We start from the raw sequence: 26582 nt of genomic DNA on the forward strand, positions 1-26582 counted from the left end.
CCTAGATGTGCACTACTGAATACGTGATGTCTTTTTGAAATTGAGATTGAGACCATTCACAGGAAACCAGTCAAAGATACTTTTGTGAACATTGTTTACCATTTCTTCTGTTTCTTTACGTATGCTTGGATTGTTTACAACACTAGTATCATTTGCAAAAGTAACTGATCTTATGTGTTGTGATTTAGACAGAAGATCGTTTACATACATGAGGAATATAGCAGACTTAAAACTGAGCCTTGAGGAATCCCACATGTGATTTGTCCCCACTCAAATTGACGCTCCATGCTATACTGGTTGAATTACTAAGTACAGGTTTTTGCATACTTTGGGTGACTATGCCATCAATGCCAAAAAACTTCAGTTTATCTAGGAGAATACTGTGATTCAAACAGTTAAATCGCAGAAAATATCGACCGGCGCTGTTTCATAATTTAATGCTTGTAAATTTGATGAGCGAGCATGCAAATGGCATTCTCATTAGAGCAATTCTTCTGAAACCCAAACTGTGATTCTCTGAGGATATTATTCTTGCTGGCGTGAGATACTATTCTAGAGTACGTCAGTTTCTCAAAAATTTTGGAAAATGCTGTGAGCAGTAAAACAGGTCGGTAGTTATAGTCATCTCTCTTATCATCTCTCTTAAAGAGTGGTTTAACAACGGCGTATTTGAGTCTCTCTGGAAAAATGAGATAGTCATGCATTAGGTACTTCTGACAAGACAGAACTATTACGTGAGAACAAATCGTTATTACCCTGTTGGAAACAGCATCAAACCCAGACGAGCTTCTATTTTTGAGAAAGTGTATAATTTCTTTAATTTCGGAAGGAGAAGTTGATGATACATTCACATCACTCAGTTTTATGAAAGTTATTTTTTGAACATACTGCTGTCATTTTACTCTTGAACTGTTTGCCCCTGTACTTTCTATTACATTTAAGAAACGATTATTAAATTTATTTACAGCTTCTGACCCATCGTTTACAGCCCTTCCATTCAGTTCATTCGAGATATTATCCTGTTCCGTGGCTAGTTGACCTGTTTCCAGAACCGTCCATCTAGAGCTGTATATTTTGGATCATCATTTTCTGTGAAAATGTAATCCCCATAACGACTCATATCATTCACATTGATGGATAGATGTTTCCTTAGGATTTTTATGCATACCTTGTGGTCCATAATTCTAACAATAAAACACAAATCACCCACATCATTTGAACCCCTGCGACCCCAGACAAGTACAGAACTTCCTCCATGTTCATCTGATATTGTTTTATTTCTTTCCTCAAGTTCACAATTCTTTTTTCTCCATACTGTTACTTGCCCATTTGTCTTAAAAAGCTAACATCCACTCTAGTCAGTAAAAAACAAACACCTCTTCCAGAAACTAAACCCATCGGATTTACGTCTTCTAGCAAATTCAACTCGCTTCCTTTTCGAAACAAACTGATGCAGATTTATCTCTCTTCTCTTGCAGTTTCGCAACGTTTTGAACCCATGTTACGTAAATATTGCCTACCGGCTTTAGAAACAGAGTGCGAACTATCAACACAGTAGATGAAATATAACCGCAAAGAACAGGGAGAGGGACTTGTGCCAGTGCAGCACCATATTTGTGATCTTATTTACTAGACGAACACTTGCTTCACATCAAATGAGGCACGATTTTAAATAACGTGATCTGTTCAAAAATTAAGCATCATATAAACCAAAATAGCGTTTTATTTTGAAATGTACTGTATATTAACCGAAGTAAGAAAATAGTTATTGTTTGTCTTTTAGCTACATTTATGGGGGTTGTGGTTGTCATATTCTATGCGCTATGGTCGGACGAATACTTTTTGAAATCACTGTACGTACAGATTCTGTCAAGCTTCGCTGCTCTCTGGAGTTGTGGCGGCTATTTACTGTTTTTCCCCAAGAAATACCACCTCCTCTGCAGCTGATCATCTCTTATCTCCCATCAATGCCACGAAATGCCACCCCATACGCCAATTAGATATGGAACTGGTAACAATACACAAATTACACACTCATCATTAATGTAATTGTAAATGAAATACACAGAACTTCCTCGTGAGTCAGTATACTAGCGGACATCAAAAAGTAAGTTACACATTATGACTGGTGAAGTACCTTTTACACACGGTGCACTCACATTAATGTGAGCACTGCCTATGTTCGACGTCGACGTGAAACAACTACTCACAGAGGGCACATGGCAGCACTATCAGTGGGGGGTATATAAAATGTGTCTGATGTGTCTGGGGAATGCATAAAACAATCGGTCGTTGTCGTAATGCGGATATGGAGCGATGTATCTGACGTCCAAAAGGGCACGATCAGTGGCTTGCGGGCCATGGGTGGAGGCATTTCCGAAGTTTGTAAATTGTTTGCGTACCACCATGGTTAAAGTATACCGTGCATGGCGCTATCCAAAAGCAGCGCCAAGGTAACGTGTTGCATCACAGGCTATAAATGGCAGGGATGAACGACCGCTCTGGAGATCTACGTAGGCGAATAGACGTGTAACTGCTGCGCAGCTGGCCACCCAGATGAACCAAGGGGCTACCAACAGCGTCTCTTCAACGACCGAACCGAGCGACTGGACTCGCATTCGGGAGAATGTCGGTTCAAATCCGCGTCCGACCATCTAGACTTAGATTTTGCGTGATTCCCCTAAATCGCTTCAGGCAAACGCCAGGATGCTTCCTTTGAAAAGGGCACGGTCGATTTCCTTCCCTATCCGTGACACAATCTAAGCTTGTGCTCCGTCTGCTATGACTTCGATGTCGATGGGACGTTGAACCCATTCTTCTTCCTTCAACGACCGTTCAACGAACGTTGCTACGTATGAGCCTCCGCAGGAGGCGTCTGGTTCATGCACGCATGCCGACTGCCGTTCAGTGGCGACGTTTTCGTGCCATCCCCCTGTGGCCCCGTCATTCTGGAAGGCCCAACGGATGACAGTATACATAAATGACCTTGTGGATGACATCGGAAGTTCACTGACTTTTTGCGGATGATGCTGTGGTGTATCGAGAGGTTGTAACAATGGAAAATACTACTGAAATACAGGAGGATCTGCAGCGAATTGTTGCATGGTGCAGGGAATGGCAATTGAATCTCAATGTAGACAAGTGTAATGTGCTGCGGATACATAGAAAGAAAGATCCCTTATCATTTAGCTACAATATAGCAGGCCAGCAACTGGAAGCAGTTAATTCTATAAATTATCTGGGAGTACGCATTAGGAGTGATATAAAATGGAATGATCATATAAAGTTGGTCGTCGGTAAAGCAGGTGCCAGACTGAGATTCATTGGAAGAATCCTAAGGAAATGCAAAAACAAAGGAAGTAGGTTACAGTACGCTTGTTCGCCCACTGCTTGAATACTGCTCAGCAGTGTGGGATCCGTACCAGATAGTGTTGATAGAAGAGATAGAGAAGATCCAACGGAGAGCAGCGCGCTTCATTACAGGATCATTTAGTAATCGCGAAAGCGTTACGGAGATGATGGAAGACTCTGCAGGAGAGACGCTCAGTAGCTCGGTACGGACTTTTGTTGAAGTATCGAGAACATACCTTCACCGAGGGGTCAAACAGTAATATTGCTCCCTCCTACGTATATCTCGCGAAGAGACCATGAGGATAAAATCAGAGAGATTAGAGCCGACACAGAGGCATACCGACAATCCTTCTTTCCCTGAACAATACAAGACTGGAACAGAAGGGAGAACCGATAGAGGTACTCAAGGTACCCTCCGCCACACACCGTCAGGTGGCTTGCGGCGTATGGATGTAGATGTAGATGTAGAACACAAGTGTGCATCTATCCTCGGGGACCACGTCCGCCCCTACATGCACTTTGTTTTCGCAAGGCATGGCCGGCCGCTGTGACCGAGCGGTTCTAGGCGCTTCAGTTCGGAAGCGCGCTGCTGCTACGGTCGCAGGTTCGAATCCTGCCTCAGGCATGGATGTGTGTGATGTCCTTAGGTTAGTTAGGTTTAAGTAGTTCTAAGTCTAGGGGACTGATGACCTCAGATGTTAAGTCGCATAGTGCTTAGAGACATTTTTGAACCCAAGGAATGATTGCATCTACCAGGACGATGATGCAATGTGTCACACAGCTCTCGGTGTAGGCGCGTGGTTTGAAAAGCACCAGGGCGAATATACCTTACTCCTCTGGTCACCCGATTCACAGGAGTAAACACAGTTGAACCCAATTAAGAATATGTGGTACGACATCGAAAGGACTGTTCGCGGCATGGGTCCTCAACTAAAAAACTAGTGCAACTGGCAACGGTATTGGAGTCGTCCCTGTCGGTACCTTCCAGAATCTCACTGAGTCTCTTCCAGCACGTGCGCGCTGCGAAAGGTGATTATTCAAGCTTCTGATAGATGGTTTCTTTAATGAGTAAAGATGCACTCCCCTTCAAAGTGGCGCAAATACAAGACAGTACTTTTCAACATTGTCAGCAAGTCCCTATAAATAACGGTTCGAAAGTTCTAGCTAACGTTGAGTTTCTAGAGATGCTGATTCTCAAGCGTCGGGCCATAACAATCTGACCTTTGTCAAAGGCTGTTATGTCGGTGGATTTCCTCATTTGTGGCTTTTAGCGTCACTAGAACGATTCTCTATTCGTCTCTGCTCACCTTATTTACTTTCCTTACGATGTCACGGGCCGGCAACCCCACCTGCGGTGGGCAGTGGTCATAATGACTCGATTCATCAGTGTTTGTTCCTGTATTCCAGTGAACTCTGTCGAGACAGTGTCAAAGCTTGCATGTCATTACGACTGTGGATTGAACAGCGAATTCTAGAAATAACGATTCACGAACGCAAAAATGAAACAGGAGCGTGAGTCTTGTGTCGTTATTTTCAGTTGTTGACAGCTTCCTTGCTTGCTATCTGCGTTTGGTTGATGAAGTCCGTTATTGGTAAGTTTCTTTTCAGTTTTTAATTTGCGTCTTTACAGTTTTAGCAATGTGTACGCTAGAATTACTAAAAACAAGTATTTTTGGACATTACTGCAGGGGAGACGCCTGTACTCGAGTATTTGATTCCTCTGGTATCAAACTCGGAGCCTTTCCTAGCACGGATACGACGAGCCACGTTTATCATACACCGTCTATGCTGCGACACAAGACTGTAAGCTACATGACTGCAGAAATCTTTCAGTCTTCAAGCAGTAAGGTAGTAAGGTAGGATGCACAACGAACACTGTACTCGGGGGGAATAAGTAGACATCTTTAGTAAAATTGAGTAGTAGACTCTATACTTGGGAAAATCTAAAGGTTCCCTTATACTAATACAGCCATGTACACTAACTGATAGAAAGTATTGAGACACGGCTATGTAATGCGGAATTGATGACTGGATGTCACGAAAGAGCGGACGCGCCAGTACAAAATCAGGCGCGGAATATTGTGTTGTCAACAGAGAAACAGTAACAGCACAGTGGATCCGTCAGGCGTGCTAAGTGACTTCGAACGAGGACTAGTTAATGGATGTCCACCGAGTAAAACCTACATCAGGGATATTTTAACACTTTTAAAGGTACTCACGTCGACTGTTGTTGCTGTGGTTGTGAAGTGAAATCACGAAAGTACTACAACAGTTGAAACAAGACAGGAAGATCTCGTGTACAGAAGAACATGGACCGTTGCGCACTGCGGGAGGTGGCTGTTAAAACATCACATGAAATCAGCGGAAGGAATCACTCACAAGTCCCAAAGTGCCACCAGAGGTCCAGCTGGCACGATGATTTTGCATAGGGAGTTAAAAAGAATGGAGTATAATGGTGGAGCAGTTCCTCATGAGCCACATATTTCTGTAGTCACTCAAAAGCGACGCTTGGGGCAATGTAAAGGGCTACTACACTGGATAGTGGTTGACTGGAAATGAGGTATTTTGAGCGCTGAATCACGCTATACCTTGTAGCAAATGCCTGGAGAAGGTTACCTGCTGTCGGGTATAGTGCCAACACTGAAGTACGGAGGAGGTGGCGTTACAGCACTGTGTACTGTACACAGCAGAGGAACAGTTCAGAGACGAAGACTGATTGTATCAACACGACAGTGTATCTATCATCAGAAGCATGTGAGGGAATTGTTTGTGGACAATGGCATCAGTGAAATGGACTGCCAGAATCTCAGCCTCATCCCAATGGAACACCTTTGGTATTAATTGGAATGTCGATTTCGCTCCAGATCCCTGCGTCCAACATCACTACTTCTCTGGTTTCGGATCATGAGGAAAAATCGGCTACCATTCCTCCACAGACATTCAGACACCTCATAGAAAGTGTCCCCAACGGAGTTTAAGGCGTCATAAATGAGAAAGGCGCGGATATTCCATACTAATGTCAAGTAATACATGTCCATATACTTTCGATCAGGTAGTGTAGAACATACAGGACCATTATGATTAAAATTACAGTTCCAAAACGCTGTAAAAATAATGACGTCAAATTTGAACGGAACATTATCGAAGGGAGATGTTATGGAAACAAACAAAAATAACGAAAATTTTACTAGATGGTCCTGTAAGCGGCTGAATGTGCAAAATAAATAGAAGTGAGGTACATGGCTGTTCCTCCGTTTCCGTCTTAGATGCTCGGCATGAGTGTCCAAATGCAAGAACGCGCGCTGATGGTAAAGCTCTTTTGCCAGAAGGGTGACAGTGCGCCAGTAGCTCCGCAGAAGCTCCGGACACTCAAGGGAACGAGAAAAGGCGATGGTCCAATGTCTTCTAAGGGTCTGGAGAAAATTATTACGAGATTCGAGAAGACCATTCTTTCGGAATGCAATGTGGCAGAGGGAGAAAAACAACTGATCCGACGTCAGTAGAAGATGCGGCCACAGCATTGCAGAAGGGGTCGAGAGATAGTGTGCGAACATAAACTGGAACTGCCCAAACTTTGGACAAGCCAGTGATGACTGTTCATAGAATTCTACGAAACATCTTGTAAAGTCATCAGATGATCAAAACGACTTGCAAAATGATTTAGATAAGATATCTGTATGGTGCGAAAAGTGGAAATTGACCCTGAATAAGGAAAAGTGTGAAGTTATTCACATGAGTACTAAAAGAAATCAGCTAAATTTCGATTACGCGATAAGTCACACAAATCTGAAAGCTGTAAATTCAGCTAAATACTTAGGGATTATAATTACAAATTTCCTAAGTTGGAACGATCACGTAGATAATATTGTGGGTAGAGCAAACCAAAGACTGCGATTCACTGCAGAACACTTAGAAGGTGCATCAGGTCTAGTAAAGGGACTGCTTACGCCACGCTTGTCCGCCCTATTCTGGAGTATTGCTGTGCGGTGTGGGATCCGCTTCAGGTGGGACTGACGGATGACATCGAAAAAGTACATAGAAGGGCAGCTCGTTTTGTATTATCGCGAAATAGGGGAGATAGTGTCACAGACATGATACGTGAATTGGAGTGGCAATCATTAAAACAAAGGCGTTTTTCGATGCGACGGGATCTGCTCATGAAATTTCAATCACCAGTTTTCTCCTCCGATTGCGAAAACATTCTGTTGACACCCACCTACATAAGGAGAAATGATCATCACGATAAAATAAAAGAAATCAGGGCTCACAGAGAAAAATTTAAGTGCTCGTTTCTCCCACGTGCCGTTTGAGAGAGGAACGGTAGAGAGACAGCTTGAAGGTAGTTCATTGAACCCTCTGCCAGGCACTCGCAGGTAGATGTAGATGTAGATTGCAATCCACCCAAAATTACCTGTGTTCAGGAGTTGCTTCATGCTGACCTGCCAGCAAGACAAAAGTTAGCTCTAGCATGTCTTGCTCTCATGGAAGTGGACAGTGAATGGCCATGTAACATTCTGCGGAAAGACGCAGCCCCTTTGCATCTCCAAGGACACGTCAATACTCGTATACAGAATCGCAGAATATGGGCAGCGGAAAATCCGCACGCACGTCAACCGGCACTGCTTCATTCTGCAAAGATAAAAATGTGTGGAGTGGTTGACGGCATCGTTTATCGTAGGGCCATATCTATTTCGAGGAGATGGATTCTGTTTCCTGTACCGTCACTGGTAAACGTTATGAGAGCGTTTTGCACACCAACATCATTCCAACCCTTCAACATCGCGGATATGTGGGTAAGATCAAGCCTATACATGATGGCGCTCCTCTGCAAATTGCACAACCAGTGAAGCGGCTGCGGCAGAGGCATTTCGGCAGTGCTAGAATTATCAGTTGTTATGTTCCTACAGTCTGGCCGTCCAGATCATCTCATCCTTAATCCATGTTACTTCTGGCTGTGGGGTTCTGTGAAAGTTCCTGTGTTCAGTGCTCAGAATACGAATATCGCATTCTGAACGTGGCCCCTGAGATACTCTGACCTGTTGTGGAATATGCTGTTTCTCGATTTCAAGATGTAGTAGTAAACGGTGGACAGCATACTGAACATGTCTTGCACCAGTCTTATGACAATTAAATATCGATTTCACTGTTGCTTTTTTATCCGGTTTTTGACGTCAGGACAACTAAAAATCGATTTAATTGCTACTGTTTGCGTGGTTTTTGGCCTCAGGACAATTAAAAACAGATTTTTCCCGTGTGATATGATACGACTTTGCCGTAGCGGATTGGCTTACCTAATTAAAAGTGCCAGCACTGTTGGCTGCCAAAGTTTTGCTTCCATACACACAGCACAATGCAGTTCAGTTTGCAGCGCACGCTGTGGTCACCGTATTGCGATTCATCTATTATTTGCCGCTGAATCCGTGTATGTTATGACTCTTCAAGTTTCGTTAAAGTTTTTTGTTTCCATAACATTTCCCCTTTCTTCGATAATATTCCTATTCCGTAAAGTTAGAAGTCATTCTGAGAAGTGGTAATTGAGCCGTGGTGCTCCTTTTCTGGCACACTAGCTCTTTGGTACGACTATCGATTACCTATCTGTAGTAAGATCTTTGCCCCGTTGTGATCTGGCGGCGGATTTTGCGGTAGGGGAGTTGGTCGTGGGGCTCGCTACGAGGCGCTAGGACGTGCTTGAGGGGACGAAGGAGCAAAACTCAAGGGCTCGGCCAGCAGGACGGTCGCGAGTTTGTGGGGGTCCTGCCTGATGTCAATTCCGGGCGCTGCTCGTCGCCTCGCTTTGGTACCTGTTTTTGGGACAAGAGCATTTCCTGGAGACCATCTCGAACAACGCTCTCCATCGGAGGTGAAAGTGGTTTTGATGCCTTCGTTTCGTGGAACCATTTGCGTTGTAGCGACTGTCGCTTGTTGGTTGGTTGGTTGCCTTAATGTATGTGTTGTTGAAGTAAGAGAAACCGGCAAGGTGTGTTATCGCAAGGAGACCAGCAGTAACTACTTCCTTTAAGGAAATCAGCGTCCACAAAAGATGTAGTAAGCTATTGAATATATTAGGTCATAGTCTAGTTGTAATTTTCTGCATACCAAGGTTACACTATTGCCAGTTACATTGCAGACCTATGCAAGGAAATTAAAGTGCACAAAACCTAGTTTGTGCTGAACTTGTGCATTTGAATAACGTAGTATTATCTTGAAATTATTTCCATTTCATCTTTGTACACATTGACGGCTTTAATGATATGTGCAAATATTCTTTGCCTAACTATGAGAGTGTAAATGTCTGATATTTTAGTCGTTCATTGAAAGCACTTATTGGTTTGTTTTAAAAACTATATTATTATTTATTGGTTCTTATATTAAGGGGAGTAGGACTTCAAACGGGCCGACTTGGAGCAGAAGAGGCATCACAGGACATTTTAATTTCCACTGTCTATACTTTCACAAACAAATTCATAAAACTTTGTCAGCATCACCAGGAAGGATTCAGGATTCACACTCATTGCAGTGGAAGTTCGAAAACATAACAAAATAATTTTTTTACCTGTGAAATTTCATCATTTTCTCGCTTACTAATGGCTGCATTTCTTGCTATAGGTGCACTTTTCTTCATAAGTTAAAGAGATTCTTCGATGAATTTTGCACAGCATACATACCATACTTACAGGTGTATGAAACTCTAGAATTTAGTTAATTTATGAAAAAACGAATGAGCTGTTGTATTTTAAACTTCATGTTTAGAAAAAAAAAACAAATTTTGTAGTTAATTACCTCAATTTTTACCACAGTTTTTAATAGATTTGGAAAATTCTAGAGTTTCATACACCTTTAAGTATGGTTTGTATGCTGTGCAAAATTCATCGAACCTTATCTGTTGCTTATGAAGAAAAGTGTACCTACAGCAACAAATGCTGCCATTAGTAACTGAAAAAATGATGAAATTTCACATGTAAAAAAAAAATTACTTCGTTATGTTTTCGAACTTCCACTGCTATGAGTGTGAATTCGGAATCCTTCCGGGTCATGCTGGCAAAGTTTTATGAATTTATTTGTAAAAGTGTAGACAGTGAAAATTAAAATGTCGTATGGTGCCTCTCCTGCTCCAAGTCGGCCCGTTTGACGACCTACCCCCCTTAATTGATGTTTGCTTGGTGTTTGCCGTGTTTTCTGCGGTCTGTTTGTGTTCCAGTTTTTCTCCGAGTTGGGGTGTGTGGGGGCGGCGCCACGTTCTGCTTCGGTGCACAGAAGCTGTGACGTGTCGTCTAATGGGAAGTGACTCCCGGTTGGGCCCCGGCGTTAAGGTGTTGTTTTGGACGGCTGGTCTGCTGCTTCCAGCATTTTAAGTTGTCACCTTTTGCTCAGGGCAGCCTGGAGTCACTGCCCGTTTGGTAGTTATCGAACCTATTTTATATATATGTAAAAAAAGGGATTTTTAATTGCTTGGTAATCAGTTCCACTAATTAACTTATGCTCCTTGTGTTATTAGAGTTCGTAAATTATTTTCATACTATTGCACTCCGTCTTCAGGCCACAAGTGACCCATCGGGACCATCCGACCGCCGTGTCATCCTCAGTTGAGGATGCGGAAAGGAGAGGCGTGTGGTCAGCACACAGCTCTCTCTGTCGTTACGACGGTTTTCTTTGACCGGAGCCGCTACTATTCGGTCGAGTAGCTCCTCAGTTGGCATCACGAGGCTGAGTGCACCCCGAGAAATGGCAACAGCGCATGGCAGCTTGGATGGTCACCCATCCAAGTGCCGACCACTCCCGACAGCGCTAAACTTCTGTGATCTCACGGGAACCGGTGTATCCACTGCGGCAGGGCTTCATATTATTGAGTACTGACTTAAAAAGAAAGTAAGGGGAACATATGTACCACACTGTAAAATCACCTTCCGATTGTAATTTTTGTTTCTTAAGTATTGAAATCTCCAGCAAGTTGTTGTAATTGTACATTTTGATTTTGTCTTAGGAACGGCCACGTGTTGATTACCTATAATCTGTTTTACAAAAGCGTTTTTGAATAAATTGTTATTAATTCATGTGCTAGTTGTGTTACGGAGTGACTTTGCAGGGGCCTTGACCTTCCACACTAAGTGTTCCCCTCATCCCAACTTCCTAAGTTACAGTAATGTTTTACAGTAATTTAAAACTGGAACTTTAATTATTACCACCCTGGATACTCCGCACAAGTCATTGTAATGATGCAGAAAATTAGAGTAGGTACCTTGGGGAATCCGTAGACCTCCCGGCGGCGCATGTTGGGCAGCGTGGGCAGCCAGGGCCTGGGTGCCTCTGGCGAGGCGTCGCTGACGCAGTCGACGTTCTGGTGGACGCGGTCCAGCTCCGCCACGTCCAGCTTGTAGCCCGAGGGGCAGCAGCTGCGCCAGCACCACGCCGACGCCGACGAGCACTCGCACGCCAGAGCCACCAGCCGGCCCTCGCCGTCCTGTCGAGGGGAACCCCAGACTTCAAAATCTTCCCCGGGGAATCCCAAATTTCAAGATCCCCAATGCTGGGCTCGACAAGTCAGATATTTCAAGTATCACTTGAAATACCTATAACACTGCACTTATACTGTGTTATTGAAAAGATCTATCATGCTACATCCACAAAAGGCTCAGTTAGTATGCTGACATATATTGTAATAACAAGAAGAGGTTCACTTAATATGCTGACTGGGCAAGGTAACATCCCCTTAATCCTTTGACTACCATGGGGAAGTAGGATTACTAGAGATCTGTTGCATGCTATTACTGTGTATCAATCTCCCACTGGTAAAGGTTAGCAGAATTCTTACAATTACCTATTGCACCTCTAGGTTGTGTTGTTCTTAAGTTTCATTGTTAACCCTCGTCTCCGTTCTGTCACATTGAATTAGTTTCCACTTGCAGATTGGCAACCCAATTACCAGATTAGAAAAGCGGGCTGCCTTTACGCTTTCCAGCACACGTCATGTCAACGACTTGCATCTACGAATTGACGCTTGCGATATCACAAACGAAGCCCCTATCGAGCACCTGTAGCGTATGTTACAAGCTTAGAGAGCTGATCTGTCCACTGATGTGTCTCTGTTTTCGATGTGTCTTGTAGTTCTTGCGCAGTTGTCTTTCCAAACCCTGGAGATACTTACGATTAACGCCATCCCTCCCCCACCCCACCCCCTCCCAAACTCCTTGGAAAACAAAATAGGCGGAAACGTTCTTTTTATACTATTACTTATGACTAAGACGTTAGTTAAAATAACGATCATTCCTGTTTTTAAAGTAAAATAGGTAGTCAAAGGGTTAAACAGCACACAGGTCGATTTGAAGAGTTATACATCGTGTAGAATGTGTACCACATGGACACGTGACAGAATTCCAGAAAGGAGTTATCTTGTTTGGACATGCTCACGGCCGGCCGCGGTGGCCAAGCGGTTCTAGGCGCTTCCGTCCCGAACCGCGCTGCTGCTACAGTCGCAGGTTCGAATCCTGTCTCGGGCATGGATGTGTGTGATGTCCTTAGGTTAGTTAGGTTTAAGTAGTTCTACGTTCTAGGGGACTGATGACTTCAGATGTTAAGTCCCATAGTGGTCAGAGCCATTTGAACCATTTGAACATCATGCTCACGACCACATCGTGACTGAACCTGCACGATTTGTTGGTATTCGAATGCAACCCAAAAAAAAAAAATGGCTCTGAACATTTGAAAGTGATCCGAAGCGATCACGAGTGCGTATGCTTTTCGGGTATAGTTGGTTATAAACAGATCAAAAAAGTCTCGGTTCCGAGAGTTCTGGAACCTATACAGAACATTGGAATAGAGATCAACATAAACATCATTTCAGCCATTTTTATTGCTCATGTAAACCACACACTGCATGTTGTACTACCATACAGCGAGACCTTCAGAGGTGGTGGTCCACATTGCTCTACCCACCGGTACCTCTAATACCCAGTGGCACGCCCTCTTGCATTGATGCATGCCTGTATTAGTCGTGTATCTTCTCCATGTACGAACAACATCGCTTTGGTTCACTCCAAGACGCCTGACACTTCCCTTGTTGAGAGCCCTTCCTGTCACAAAGTAACAATGCGGACGCGATCGAACCGCGGTATTGACCGTGGTTCAACTACAGACTACACGAGCCGTGTACCTCGTTCCTGGTAGAATGACTGGAACTAATCGGCTGTCGGACCCCCTCCGTCTAATAGGCGCTGTTCATGCATGGTTATTTACATCTTTGGGCGGGTTCAGTGACATCTCTGAACAGTCAAAGGGACTGTGTCTGTGATACAATATCCACAGTCTATCATCCGGAATTCTGGAAACCGGGGTGATGCAAAACTTTTATTCAAATGGTTCAAATGGCTCTGAGCACTATGGGACTTAACAGCTATGGCCATCAGTGCCCTAGAACTTAAAAATACTTACACCTAACTAACCTAAGGACATCACACAACACCCAGTCATCACGAGGCAGAAAACTTTTATTGATGTGTGTAGGATACCACCCGTGATGTAGGTGCGCTGTATCGCGTTATGTTGTGTGACGTCTTTAAAAAATAATTGAAGTGAAATGTAGAGGACGCGGTACTGAAAAGGTGGCGTGCTCTAGTGGTTTAATTATGTGGTTGTGATGTGTCTGGGAGGTTTGTTATTGATACAGTCGTCGCGTTGTGGAGTGACGAAATTACATGGTGGCACAATGGAATATATTGTGCAGAATGTTGTCGTATAAAACAGAATATGTCGTAAAATTGAAAATATATTCTTATGTGCTTATGTAACCACTAACTGGATCAATGTTTTTTAATTAATTCAAGGGAGAGTTTCGTCGACCAATACTAATCAATAATATTAACAAACACTGATCCACAGAATATTAAGAAACACTGATCCACCTAACTTCTCCCATTATTTAATTAAAAACCTTGATCCGTTTACGATATTTAGCGGAAACTATTGTCTCGTGGATTCCGCCATTTTGTCCTGTCCCACTCATCATTCATTATGTTTAGTTCTCATCATTCACTGCGCATGCAGTTACCCATTGCAACGCATAACAGAACAACGGCCGACGCCGTAAGAGCGAGCTCTATGCATGAACTAGAGATTGTGATACCGGCTTTTGTAGTTGAAGGTGGGAGGGGTTATTGGTCGCCTGATGATCATGAAGTCTGGTTTGTGGGGCGCTCAACTGCGCGGTCATCAGCGCCCGTACAAAGTCTCAATTTTTTCGCAGTCCAATTTCTTACACAGTCCAATCTAGCCACTGTCGCCAAAGATGATAATGATGAAATGATGAGGACAACACAAACAAATAGAGAAAATCCACAAACCGGCCGGCATTTGGTTTCCTGTTCTAGGGTTGAGCTATATAGGTGAACTAGAAATTGGGATATCAGATGTTTTAGTTTTTTTTTGGGGGGGGGGGGATGTTATTAGTATCCTAGTTTACTGTTAAGCTATATAGGTGAACTGGATATTAGGATATCGGCTTTTGTAGTTGTGGAAGCGTTTAGTGGTAACTTGGACTAGGTCTGGTCTGCTCTGGTTGGGATACCGGCTATTGTGGGGAGAGGTAAGGATTTATTGGTATCCTCGTACACGGCTGAGCTGTATAGGTGAACTGAATATTGGGATACCGTGGTATTATGGTGTGTTTTTAGGTTTTGTCGGGTTTTACTTTTTGGCAGTTCCAAGTGTTTCGCTTTTTGCAGAGTGTTCGTGTTTTTAACGGTGTTGTTGTCTTTATTAATGAATTTTTACTTCGTGGCAGACCCAAAACCTCGTTTTCCCGCGGTTGTCGAACTAATTTCACTGGGTTTAGTCAGTGTATTGATTCGCGTGGAATTTGTATTTTTGTGGATGTTACGATCGATGTTTTGGCCGCCTTGTTGGGTCCGCTCGAAATAAGGATTTTCGGCACGGAGCTGACATTGTTGGTCAAAGGAGGCAGGTGGCAGGTGGTATCCAGGTCTCTAGTAATCCTGTTTTGCTCCCTACTGTGGTGTGATCACGGAGGGGTGCGACATGGAAGCCGGCCGGGGTGGCCGAACGGTTCTAGGCACTACAGTCTGGAACCGCGCGACCGCTACGGTCGCAGGTTCGAATGCTGCCTCGGGCATGCTGCCTCGGGCATGGATGTGTGTGATGTCCATAGGTTAGTTAGGTTTAAGTAGTTCTAGGGGACTAATGACCTCAGAAGTTAAATCCCATAGTGCTCAGAGCCATTTGAACCATTTTTGCGACATGGCCACGTACGCGAGTAAAATGAAAAAGGCTCCCTATCCGCTCCCCTCCCCCCCCCCCTCCCCCCGCAATTTGGCAACACTATCAGTGGCCCTCGCCCACGATTGTTGAGCAGTTTAAAATGTACCTGTACAGAGAAAGCCGCGACGAGAGTCCTAGGTACCTGCAGGTTGGCGACCAGTTGACACCTGTCCGTTCTGGCACGCCTACTAGTGTCCAGAAGCCTATCACGGATTTTCTCTGTGCAGGTACATTTTCAAAGAGTTCAGCTAGCGTGGACGGATGGCACTGGTGGTACTGTCGATCTGGGATCTTAGAGGGACCGTTTGCCGTTTTATTCATGCATGGGTCAATGTCGCATCCCTCCCTGATCACATTACAGAGGGCACAGAACTCGAGGGCTGAAAAAGCGTACGCACCTGTTTCTGCTTCGGATCGTGTTCATATTTCGCCGAATGGTTTTGAACAGTCCCTTCGCGTTCCACACTTTCCGTCAGAGTGAAAGTTGCAGTCGCAAAGGGGCACGATCACGTGCAATCGGGTTGCTAGCCCACGATGTCTTCACAGGAGGAGTGAAGCGTCCGTGGTGTGTCAGCAGGATCAAAGATTGTCAAGAGCGTCGTCCTGTTGCAGATCGCACTGTGAACTGTCGTTTTAGAGCACAAAATGTGTCGTTTTACTGACACCCTTGAGGCCTTCTCGCGATGAAACGTTTTCATCGGCCACGCATGGAAAAACTACGAGATTTTCAGCATTGGGTGTCGTGGTTATAACCTCCATCGCGGAGACTTCAAAAGAAGGGATAAAATGTGTGTAAGAGGATGTGCAACGATCTTTCCACCGTGTGATACGCGCACATTGGCGTTGGATAGAATCGAGGTGAAATGTGGCGCCGATGTGACAGCATTAACACACCTTACATCTCAATTGTGCTGCGGCCTTTTTCTCGTATGTGTCGACATCTTGCTATTTGAAGCGCCCCGGACCAGGAGGATGACGTCGCAGAGCGCCACGCTTTTCAACATTACAGAGGACGGCTGTAGGCACCTTTGAGGCAAATTTCAAATTTATACGTCGCAGTGGGAAATAATTACTGAGTTTCGAAAAAGCGACCCCTCTCTCTGACCAAACTCATCCTCTGGCAGTTAATCTCCTTCCATACCCTCACCATATTCCTCAAGTATTTTGGTAATTAAAATATTTATTATAAATGTAAAGAACAAAGCACCTTTCTTTCCTCAATGCTTTATAAGTTTCGCCTTCTCTCAAACCTACATCTGCACACACTTCACTTTCTACCTGGATGCGAACCTACCGAGGTGGAACAGTAATTTATGACGCTGGATTTGGGAAGTGCGGGGCTCAAATCTCAACCAGATAGAATGACAGTTTCCGTAATCTACCGGAATTAGTATTGCACAATACCAGAATGGTTCATCTGTAGAGAAAACAGCCCAATCTCTTGCCCACACTTGTCCTGCCATAGTCTGTGCTCCGTCTGAAATACATCATATCCTTTTACTCAAAGCCTTCTTAAACAGAAGCTGAAGATCTCCAAGATGCAAATTTTGCTCCCATGAACTGTCGTCCCAGACCCGCTTCTTTCTTGTGCTCTTTAGGAATCATTGCACCCATCACACCTCCAGTTCCCACACTTGCAACTTTCAAACCTGCCTTCCACATCTACACACACACACACTGAAAGGTGTGTGTCAGAACTCTCCATCACAGCCGCTCGGTCACGGATTGCGCGGCCCATGCTGCCGGAGGTTCAAGTCCTCCCTCGAGTATGGGTGTGTGTGTTGTTCTTAGCATACGTCAGTTTAAGTAGTATGTAAGTCTAGGGACTGATGGCCTTAGCAGTTTGGTCCCTTAGGAATTCAGATACATTTGATCATTTTTTTTCTCCATTACATTGAAAACCCTTCCCTCCATGAACCATGGACCTTGCCGTTGGTGGGGAGGCTTGCGTGCCTCAACGATACAGATAGCCGTACCGTAGGTGCAACAGCAACGGAGGGGAATCTGTTGAGAGGCCAGACAAACGTGTGGTTCCTGAAGAGGAGCAGCAGCCTTTTCAGTAGTTGCAGGGGTAACAGTCTGGATGATTGACTGATCTGGCCCTGTAACACTAACCAAAACGGCCTTGCTGTTGTGGTACTGCGAACAGCTGAAAGCAAGAGGAAACTACAGCCGTAATTTTTCCCGAGGGCATGCAGCTTTATTGCATGATTAAATGATGATGGCGTCCTCTTAGGTAAAATATTCCGTAGGTAAAATAGTCCCCCATTCGGATCTCCGGGCGGAGACTACTCAAGAGGACGTCATTATCAAGAGAAAGAAAACTGGCGTTCTACGGATCGAAGAGTGGAATGTGAGATCCCTTAATCGGGCAGCTAGGTTAGAAAATTTAAAAAGGAAATGGATAGGTTAAAGTTAGATATAGTGGCAATTAGTGAAGTTCGGTGGCAGGAGGAACAAGATTTTTGGTCAGGTGGATACAGGGTTATAAATACAAAATCAAATAGGGGTAATACAGCAGTAGGTTTAATAAAGAATAAAAAAATAGGAGTGCGGGTAAGCTACTACAAACAGCATAGTGAACGCATTATTGTGGCTAAGATAGACACGAAGCCCGGGCCTGCTACTGTAGTACAAGTTTATATGCCAACTAGCTCTGCAGATAATGAAGAAATTGATGAAATGTATGATGAGATAAAAGAAATTATTCAGGTAGTGAAGGGAGACGAAAATTTAATAGTGATGGGTTACTGGAATTCGACAGTAGAAAAAGGAAGGAAAGAAACGTAGTACGTGAATATGGATTGAAGCTAAGAAATGAAAGAGGAAGCCGCCTAGTAGAATTTTGCACAGAGCATAACTTAATCATAGCTAACACTTGGTTCAAGAATCATGAAAGGAGGTTATATACTTGGGAAGAACCCTGGAGATACTAGAAGGTTTCAGATAGATTATATAATGGTAAGACACAGATTTAGGAACCAGATTTTAAATTGTAAGACATTTCCAGGGGCAGATGTGGACTCTGTCCACAATCTATTGGTTATGAACTGTAGATTAAAACTGAAGAAACAACAAAAAGGTGGGAATTTAAGGAGATGGGACCTGGATAAACTGAAAGAACCAGAGGTTGTACAGAGTTTCAGGGAGAGCATAAGGGAACAATTGACAGGAATGAGGGAAGGAAATACAGTAGAAGAAGAATGGGTAGCTTTGAGGAACGAAATAGTGAAGGCAGCAGAGGATCAAGTAGGTAAAAAGACGAGGGCTAGTAGAAATCCTTGGGTAACAGAAGAGACTGAATTTAATTGATGAAAGGAGAAAATACAAAAATGGAGTAAGTGAAGCAGGCAACAAGGAATACAAACGCCTCAAAAATGAGATCGACGGGAAGTGCAAACTGGCTAAGCAGGGATGGCTAGAGGACAAAAGTAAGGATGTAGAGGCTTATCTCACGAGGGGTAAGATAGATACTGCTTACAGGAAAATTAAAGAGACCTTTGGAGAAAAGAGAACCACTTCCATCAAGAGCTCAGATGGAAACCCAGTTCTAAGCAAAAAAGGGAAATCAGAAAAGTGGATGGAGTATATAGAGGGTCTATACAGGGGCGATGTTCTTGAGGACAATATTATGGAAATGGAAGACGAGGTAGACGAAGATGAAATGGGAGATATGATACTGCGTGAAGAGTTTGACAGAGCAGTGAAAGACCTAAGTCGAAACAAGGCCCCGGGAGTAGACAACATTCCATTAGAACTACTGACAGCCTTGGGGAGAGCCAAGCCTAACAAAACCCTACCGTATGGTGAGCAAGATATACGAGACTGGCAAAATTCCCTCAGACTTCAAGAAGAATATAATAATTCCAATCCCAAAGAAAGCAGGTGTTGACAGATGTGAAAATTACCGAACTATCAGTTTAATAAGTCACAGCTGCAAGATACTAACGCGAATTCTTCACAGACGAATGGAAAAACTGGTAGAAGCTGACCTCGGGGAAGATCAGTTTGTATTCCATAGAAATGTTGGAACACGTGAGGCAATACTGACCCTACGACTTATTTTAGAAGAAAGCTTAAGGAAAGGCAAACCTACGTTTATAGCATTTGTAGACTTAGAGAAAGCTTTTGACAATGTTGACTGAAATACTCTCGTTCAAATTCTGAAGGTGGCAGGGGTAAAATACAGGGAGCGAAAGGTTATTTACAGTTTGTACAGAAACTAGATGGGAGTTATAGGAGTCGAGGGACATGAAAGGGAAGCAGTGGTTGGGAAGGGAGTGAGACAGGGTTGTAGCCTCTCGCCGATGCTATTCAATCTGTATATTGAGCAAGCAGTAAAGGAAACAAAAGAAAAGTTCGGAGTAGGTATTAAAATCCATGGAGAAGAAATAAAAACTTTGAGGTTCGCCGATGACATTGTAATTCTGTCGGAGACAGCAAAGGACTTGGCAGAGCAGTTGAACGGAATGGACAGTGTCTTGAAAGGAGGGTATTAGATGAACATCAACAAAAGCAAAACGAGGATAATGGAATGTAGTCGAATTAAATCGGGTAATGCTGATGGAATTAGATTGGGAAATGAGACACTTAAAGTAGTAAAGGAGTTTTGCTATTTGGGGAGAAAAATAACTGATGATGGTCGAAGTAGAGAGGATATAAAATGCAGACTGGCAATGGCAAGGAAAGCGTTTCTGAAGAACAGAAATTTGTTATTATCGAGTATTGATTTAAGTGTCAGGAAGTTGTTTCTGAAAGTATTTGTATGGAGTGTAGCCATGTATGGAAGTGAAACGTGGACGATAAATAGTATAGACAAGAAGAGAATTGAAGCTTTCGAAATGTGGTGCTACAGAAGAATGCTGAAGATTAGATGGGTAGATCACATGACTAATTGAATAGAATTGGGGAGAAGAGGACTTTGTGGCACAACTTGACTATAAGAAGGGATCGTTTGGTAGGACATGTTCTGAGGCACCAAGGGAACACCAATTTGGTGCTGGAGGGCAGCGTGGGGGGTAAAATCGCAGAGGGAGACCAAGAGATGAATACACTAAGCAGATTCAGAAGGATGTAGGCTGCAGTAGGTACTGGGAGATGAAGGAGCTTGCACAGGATAGAGTGGCATGGAGAGCTGCATCAAACCAGTCTCAGGACTGAAGACTACAACAACAACACATTGAAAACAACATAGTCAACTTAAAGCACTCAGATATCGATAGAAAGAATCTGAGGGCGAAAGATGGGAGCGTGATTTTAAACATTGTTGTGAGACCAGGTTTGTCTGCGAGAGCAGAAGTAGTAGTGTCAGTCGAGAGCTCGGAGACAGACGTATCACGCTGCCCTCACGTCGGTGATGGCCTGACTTCATTTATATAAACAGGAGAGATTTAGATGGCTTAATTACACTCAAAGATGGAATTCAAGCGAAAATTTCCAAACACAGTTTAAAGCGAAATTGCAGGGTTAGGCTCGTGATTGTTAGTCAACGTTTGCAATAATCCCATGTTTTCCTTGTCAGTTAAAGTAGCCTCCTTATCCTCCAAATAATAATAATTATTCTCCACATCTAACTAATAAATAAATGCTGTGGTTATTAAATGTTAATGTAACTTTGAAACTGAGATAATTTCTTAATCTGGCACTCAGCTGTTATTGATAATTATACTGTCATTGTAATTGTCATTGTCTAATATTTGTCACGATGATTCTGAAGTTTTAGACAGACTTAATTTATGAAATTCCTTCTCAAAGTTATTTTGTAGTTAACGGGACCCAAGTAAACTCCTTTTTATTAATTTCATGCTTTGTAAACAATAAGTCTTAGCAGCAGCTGCTGCATGCTGCTGCGAACTGCTGTAAACCACTTGGAAAAAGGCAGTCATCTAAAGAGGTGAGTGCAAAACGTAGGGCCAAAACAGGGACACTCACACACCACAACATACCATGTACTCCAATCCAGAAAACTCCGTTGCACAAGCCAGGTTCTGTAAATTCTTATTGAAATACGCAGTCATATAGCTTATCCAAATGTTAGTTTTAAGTTTTTCATGTAACGATCTGTTGAGAACTTAAATGACAGTGAAACTGACACTCATACAACCCGCACACAGTGTTATGCAGGTTAGATTCAGTTTACTAATAGCTAAGGTTGTTTATCGAGTCCATTTTCACAGACGAACATAGGCATATTTGTTGTAGGAACGTCACATATTGGTTGCATATACGTTACAACACACACACACACACACAATTCCTATTGCTCAATTCCCCCGACACATTAGCTAATAAATACCAATATATTCACTGTCAGCCTGCATCCGTAGATCAGAATGAAATTACAATGAAATGAACACCCTTAGCTGCTTACAGGCATTGACATACGTCAACGAGGACAGATGAAATTGTGCGCCCCGACCGGGACTCGGACCCGGGATCTCCTGCTTACATGGCAGACGCTCTATCCATCTGAGCCACCGAGGACACAGAGGATAGCGCGACTGCAGGGATTTATCTCTGGCACGCCTCCAGCGAAACCCACATTCTCAACGTGGTGGTGGTGGTTAGTGTTTAAGGTCCCGTCGACAACGGGGTCATTAGAGACGGAGCGCAAGCTCGGGTTAGGGAAGGATTGAGAAGGAAATCGGCCGTGCCCTTTCGAAGGAACCATCCCGGCATTTGCCTGAGACGATTTAGGGAAATCACGGAAAACCTAAATCAGGATGGCTGGAGACGGGATTGAACCGTCGTCCTCCCGAATGCGCACATTCTCAACGTATTGTCCCGCACTACATTCGTAGTGCCCCGCCCATTATACTCATTACTCTCGGCGCGTTGCCGATTCCCGTAAGAGTTCTGGCAGTGTTTGTGCATTCGCACAGAAGAAGAATATATATATATATATATATATATATATATATATATATATATATATATATATATATATATATATATATATATATAATGAAGTTATTAATGAAGGGAAAAATTGTTTGTACAAATTTCACTCAAGGCCATCATGTCTAACAAGGGGATTTATTGTAATTGTGGAAGTTAATCCATGAGACAAAGGTGAACAACGCAGAGGATGACACGGCGGCTGGCTGACATCCCTTAGGTCTTTACGGCCTGTCGAGGAAGTCGTTCAGACAGTTTCTGATTATGAGAAAGGACGCCTGACGTTCACTTATAAAACTTGTAGGCTCTCACGGCCAGTGTCAACTTGAATAAAATAGAGTGACCGCGCGATTTGAGGCCCCATGTCACGGACTGCACTGCCCATCCCACCGGAGGTTCGAGTCCTCCCTCGGGCAAGGGTGTGTGTGTTGTTCTTAGCATAAGTTTGTTTAAGTAGTGTGTAAGTCTAGGGACCGACGACCTCAGCAGCTTGGTCCCTTAGGACTTAACACACATTTGAACATTTTTTTTACAGTCAACATTTCGGCGATAGCTACGTCTTTGTTAATGGACGAGGACTCGAGGACCCAATGTGGACACCTTCCTGCAGGAGACGGCCATCAGCCGAAGGGAGTGGCCTCCAACGTGGACTCAACTGGGCACTCTTCAGATCAGTTGAAACTTGCAGTGTGTCGCCGCAAAAGACCCTCCCCACACAGTGGATACCCCCAGGAAGGGAGAGGCACGCTGTGGTCGGCACCGTGGTTGATAGGAAGAGACGTATGTCTTCTACTGTTCGCCACCGATCGTTTCTGGTGGCAACAACCACCACAGCAGCGACGGAGTAATTACACGATGAGGCTGACCTGGCCGACTGCTGTCTTTCAGTGACACCCGACCTTCTCCAAATTGGTTATTCCACGCAGACACAAGCGTGCCTGACGCACTTTGTTCCTCATATACAACAGACATTCGGGTATGAATTTCACTTCCTGACACTTCTACTGCAGTCAAAAACCTCTCTACACTTCTTTGTTCCCGTTACTCGGGTTCCATAGCGAAATCGGACGAAGACACGACTCGCTGACCTCACGTCCAGCACATCTACCAGACAAACTGGTACAACGGTAATTCCCAATAGTGGGCACTTCCATACACACACCTGTCTGCGTAGGCAACGTCCGCGCCATGGCCGTTATACACTCTGCCGTGTTTTCACTTGACAAATGGCTCTGAGCACTATGGAACTTAACTGCTGAGGTCATCAGTCCCCTAGAACTTAGAACTATTTAAACCTAACTAAACTAAGGACATAACACACATCCATGCCTGAGGCAGGATTCGAACCTGAGACCGTAGCGGTCGCGCAGATCCAGACTGTAGCGCCTAGAACCGCTCGGCCACACCGGCCGGCTTTCACTTGACAACTCTTTATATTTAATGATCCTATGAAATAAATGTACGGGATGTTCAAAAAGTCTCTCCGCAGTGCCGTATGATGTTCAACGCGTGGGCCGTATGCCGCAGCGAATATACCGAAATGAAACTCAATGAAATACATGTTATTAATTTATTGAATATTCATTCAGTATTAGGAAATAAGACACTTAAATTAGTAAAGAAGTTTTGCTATTTTGGAGAGCAAAATAACTGACGATGGTCGAAGGAGAGAGGATATAAAATGTAGACTGGCAATGGCAAGGAAAGCGTTTCTGAAAAAGAGAAATTTGTTAATATAGAGTATAGATTTAAGTGTCAGGAAGTTGTTTCCGAAAGTATTTGTATGGAGCGTAGCCATGTATGGAAGTGAAACATGGACGATAAATAGTTTGGACAAGAAGAGAATAGAAGCTTTCGAAATGTGGTGCTACAGAAGAATGCTGAAGATTAGATGGGTAGATCACACAACTAATGAGGAGGTATTGAAGAGGATTTGGGAGAAGTTTGTGGCACAACTTGACTAGAAGAAGGGATCGGTTGGTAGGACATGTTCTGTGGTATCAAGGGATTACCAATTTAGTACTGGAGGGCAGCGTGGAGGGTAAAAATCGTAGAGGGAGACCAAGAGATGAATACACTAAGCAGATTCAGAAGTATGTAGGCTGCAGTAGGTACTGGGAGATGAAGAAGCTTGCACAGGATAGAGTAGTATGGAGAGCTGCGTCAAACCAGTCTCAGGACTGAAGACCACAACAACAACTTACAAATTTTCACATTAAATGTTGAAAGTGTCCCCCCTGTTGTTGAATTAACATTTAAATTCGTCTATCATGTTTCCAAACACAAGCTGTAACATTTCTTCTGTAGCAGAAGCAATGAAAATGGATATTGCAGTTTTCAATTCATCGATGGATTTTGGGCTGTTTTTATAGACAGTTGCTTTCGCTGCACTCCAGAAGAAAAAGTCAGGGGGTGTTATGTCAGGCGATCGCGGAGGCCAAAGTCCCTGTGAAATTATGCGATCATCAAAAACACCAGCATGCAGTGGCATTGAAAAGCGAGCTGTATGCGCGGTTGCACCATCTTGTTGAAAATTACAGCTCAGTATTTTACTTAACGTAAGTTCTCCTATGAATGGGTGCAGAATATCACTGCACTATCGTTGTGCGTTTTCTGTTTCGTTGAAAAATATGGGACCCACAATCCGACGTCTAGAAATTGCAATCCAAACTCCTATTTTCACAGAATGAAGTGTTTCCTCATGAATAGACAATGGATTTGCAGTACTCCACATACGAGAATTTTGCGAGTTCATGTACCCGGATAAATGAAACCACGCCTTATCAGTGAAAAACGTTTCATTAACGATGTCCGTTCCATTTTGTTGAACGAAATTTTTTAACCATTGACAATAATGCAGTCTCTTGCCATGATCAGTATTTTTCAGTTCTTGCACGACTGTCACTTTGTATGGGAAAAGTTCTAATTTTTTCCTTACAGCTGTGTGGGCCGTTCCGACACTGACATAGATTTCCTGGCCGAGTTTTCTTACTGACTTCTTCGAACATGAACATTTTATCGGAAATATCGAGTAGTTTATCTTCAGACAAAACGCTAGGACGACCGCCTCTCGGTGCATCTGTCGCTGAATCCGTACTTCGAAATTTGTCAATCGAATCTCGCACAGTATCGCGATGTGGGAGTGTTGTCTCCGGGTAAACTGAATGAAATGTTTGACGAACTGAAACTGTGTATTTACCGCCAGCTTCGAACACTTGTTCGACTAAAAACACACGTTCTTCAATGGTTAGCATTTTAACAGTGACAAAAACGAAACAAACGAAAAAGGAACTAGACTTAACATTCACGTCAACACGTAACGACACACACCAACGATACTACTGACGCTGGCTGAGATAAACGAAACAATAGAATGTTAGGAGAGTCCACTTGAAGGGAAGTAACCCAGGCAGGCGAACACTCATACGGCACGCGTGGCTAACAATCATACGGCACTGCGGAGAGACTTTTTGAACACCCTGTATTTTGACAAGGTACATACTATTCTGCATTGTGCTCAATCACTAAGCCCAACATGTACATTTATTATAGTGCTTTCACGTCCGCCATGCTTCTGGTTGCTGTTGTCGTCTTCAGTCCTGCGACTGGTTTAATGCAGCTCTCCACGCTACTCTATCCTGTGCAAGCTTCTTCATCTCCCAGTACCCAGTACCTACTGCAACCTCCATCCTTCTGAATCTGCTTAGTGTGTTCATCTCTTTGTCTCCCTCTACGATTTTTACCCTCCACGCTGCCCTCCAATACTAAATTGGTGATCCCCTGATGTCTCAGAACATGTCCTACCAACCGATTCCTTCTTCTAGTCAAGCTGTGCCACAAACTCCTCTTCTCCCCAATCCTATTCAATACCTCCTCATTAGTTGTGTGATTTACCCATCTAATCTTCAGCGTTCTTCTGTAGCACCACATTTCGAAAGCTTCTATTCTCTTCTTGTCCAAACTACTTATCGTCCATGTTTCACTTCCATACATGGCTACACTCCATACAAATACCTTCAGAAACAGCTTCCAGACACTTAAATCTATACTCGATGCTAACAAATTTC

The 26582-nt window shown here is 43.6% G+C and overlaps 1 protein-coding gene across 2 annotated transcripts in view; it reads right to left on the reverse strand.

The window, feature by feature from the left end:
- LOC124545051 (probable G-protein coupled receptor Mth-like 1) overlaps positions 1-26582 on the reverse strand; it is a 399074-nt gene that overhangs the window by 270465 nt on the left and 102027 nt on the right. For both annotated transcript variants that reach the window (XM_047123840.1, XM_047123839.1), the window contains exon 3: positions 11588-11809. In XM_047123840.1, coding sequence (XP_046979796.1) covers positions 11588-11809 — 222 coding nt within the window. The remainder of the gene's footprint in view (positions 1-11587; positions 11810-26582) is intronic.

This window comes from Schistocerca americana, chromosome 8, assembly GCF_021461395.2.
Source record: "Schistocerca americana isolate TAMUIC-IGC-003095 chromosome 8, iqSchAmer2.1, whole genome shotgun sequence".
Taxonomy (NCBI): domain Eukaryota; kingdom Metazoa; phylum Arthropoda; class Insecta; order Orthoptera; family Acrididae; genus Schistocerca; species Schistocerca americana.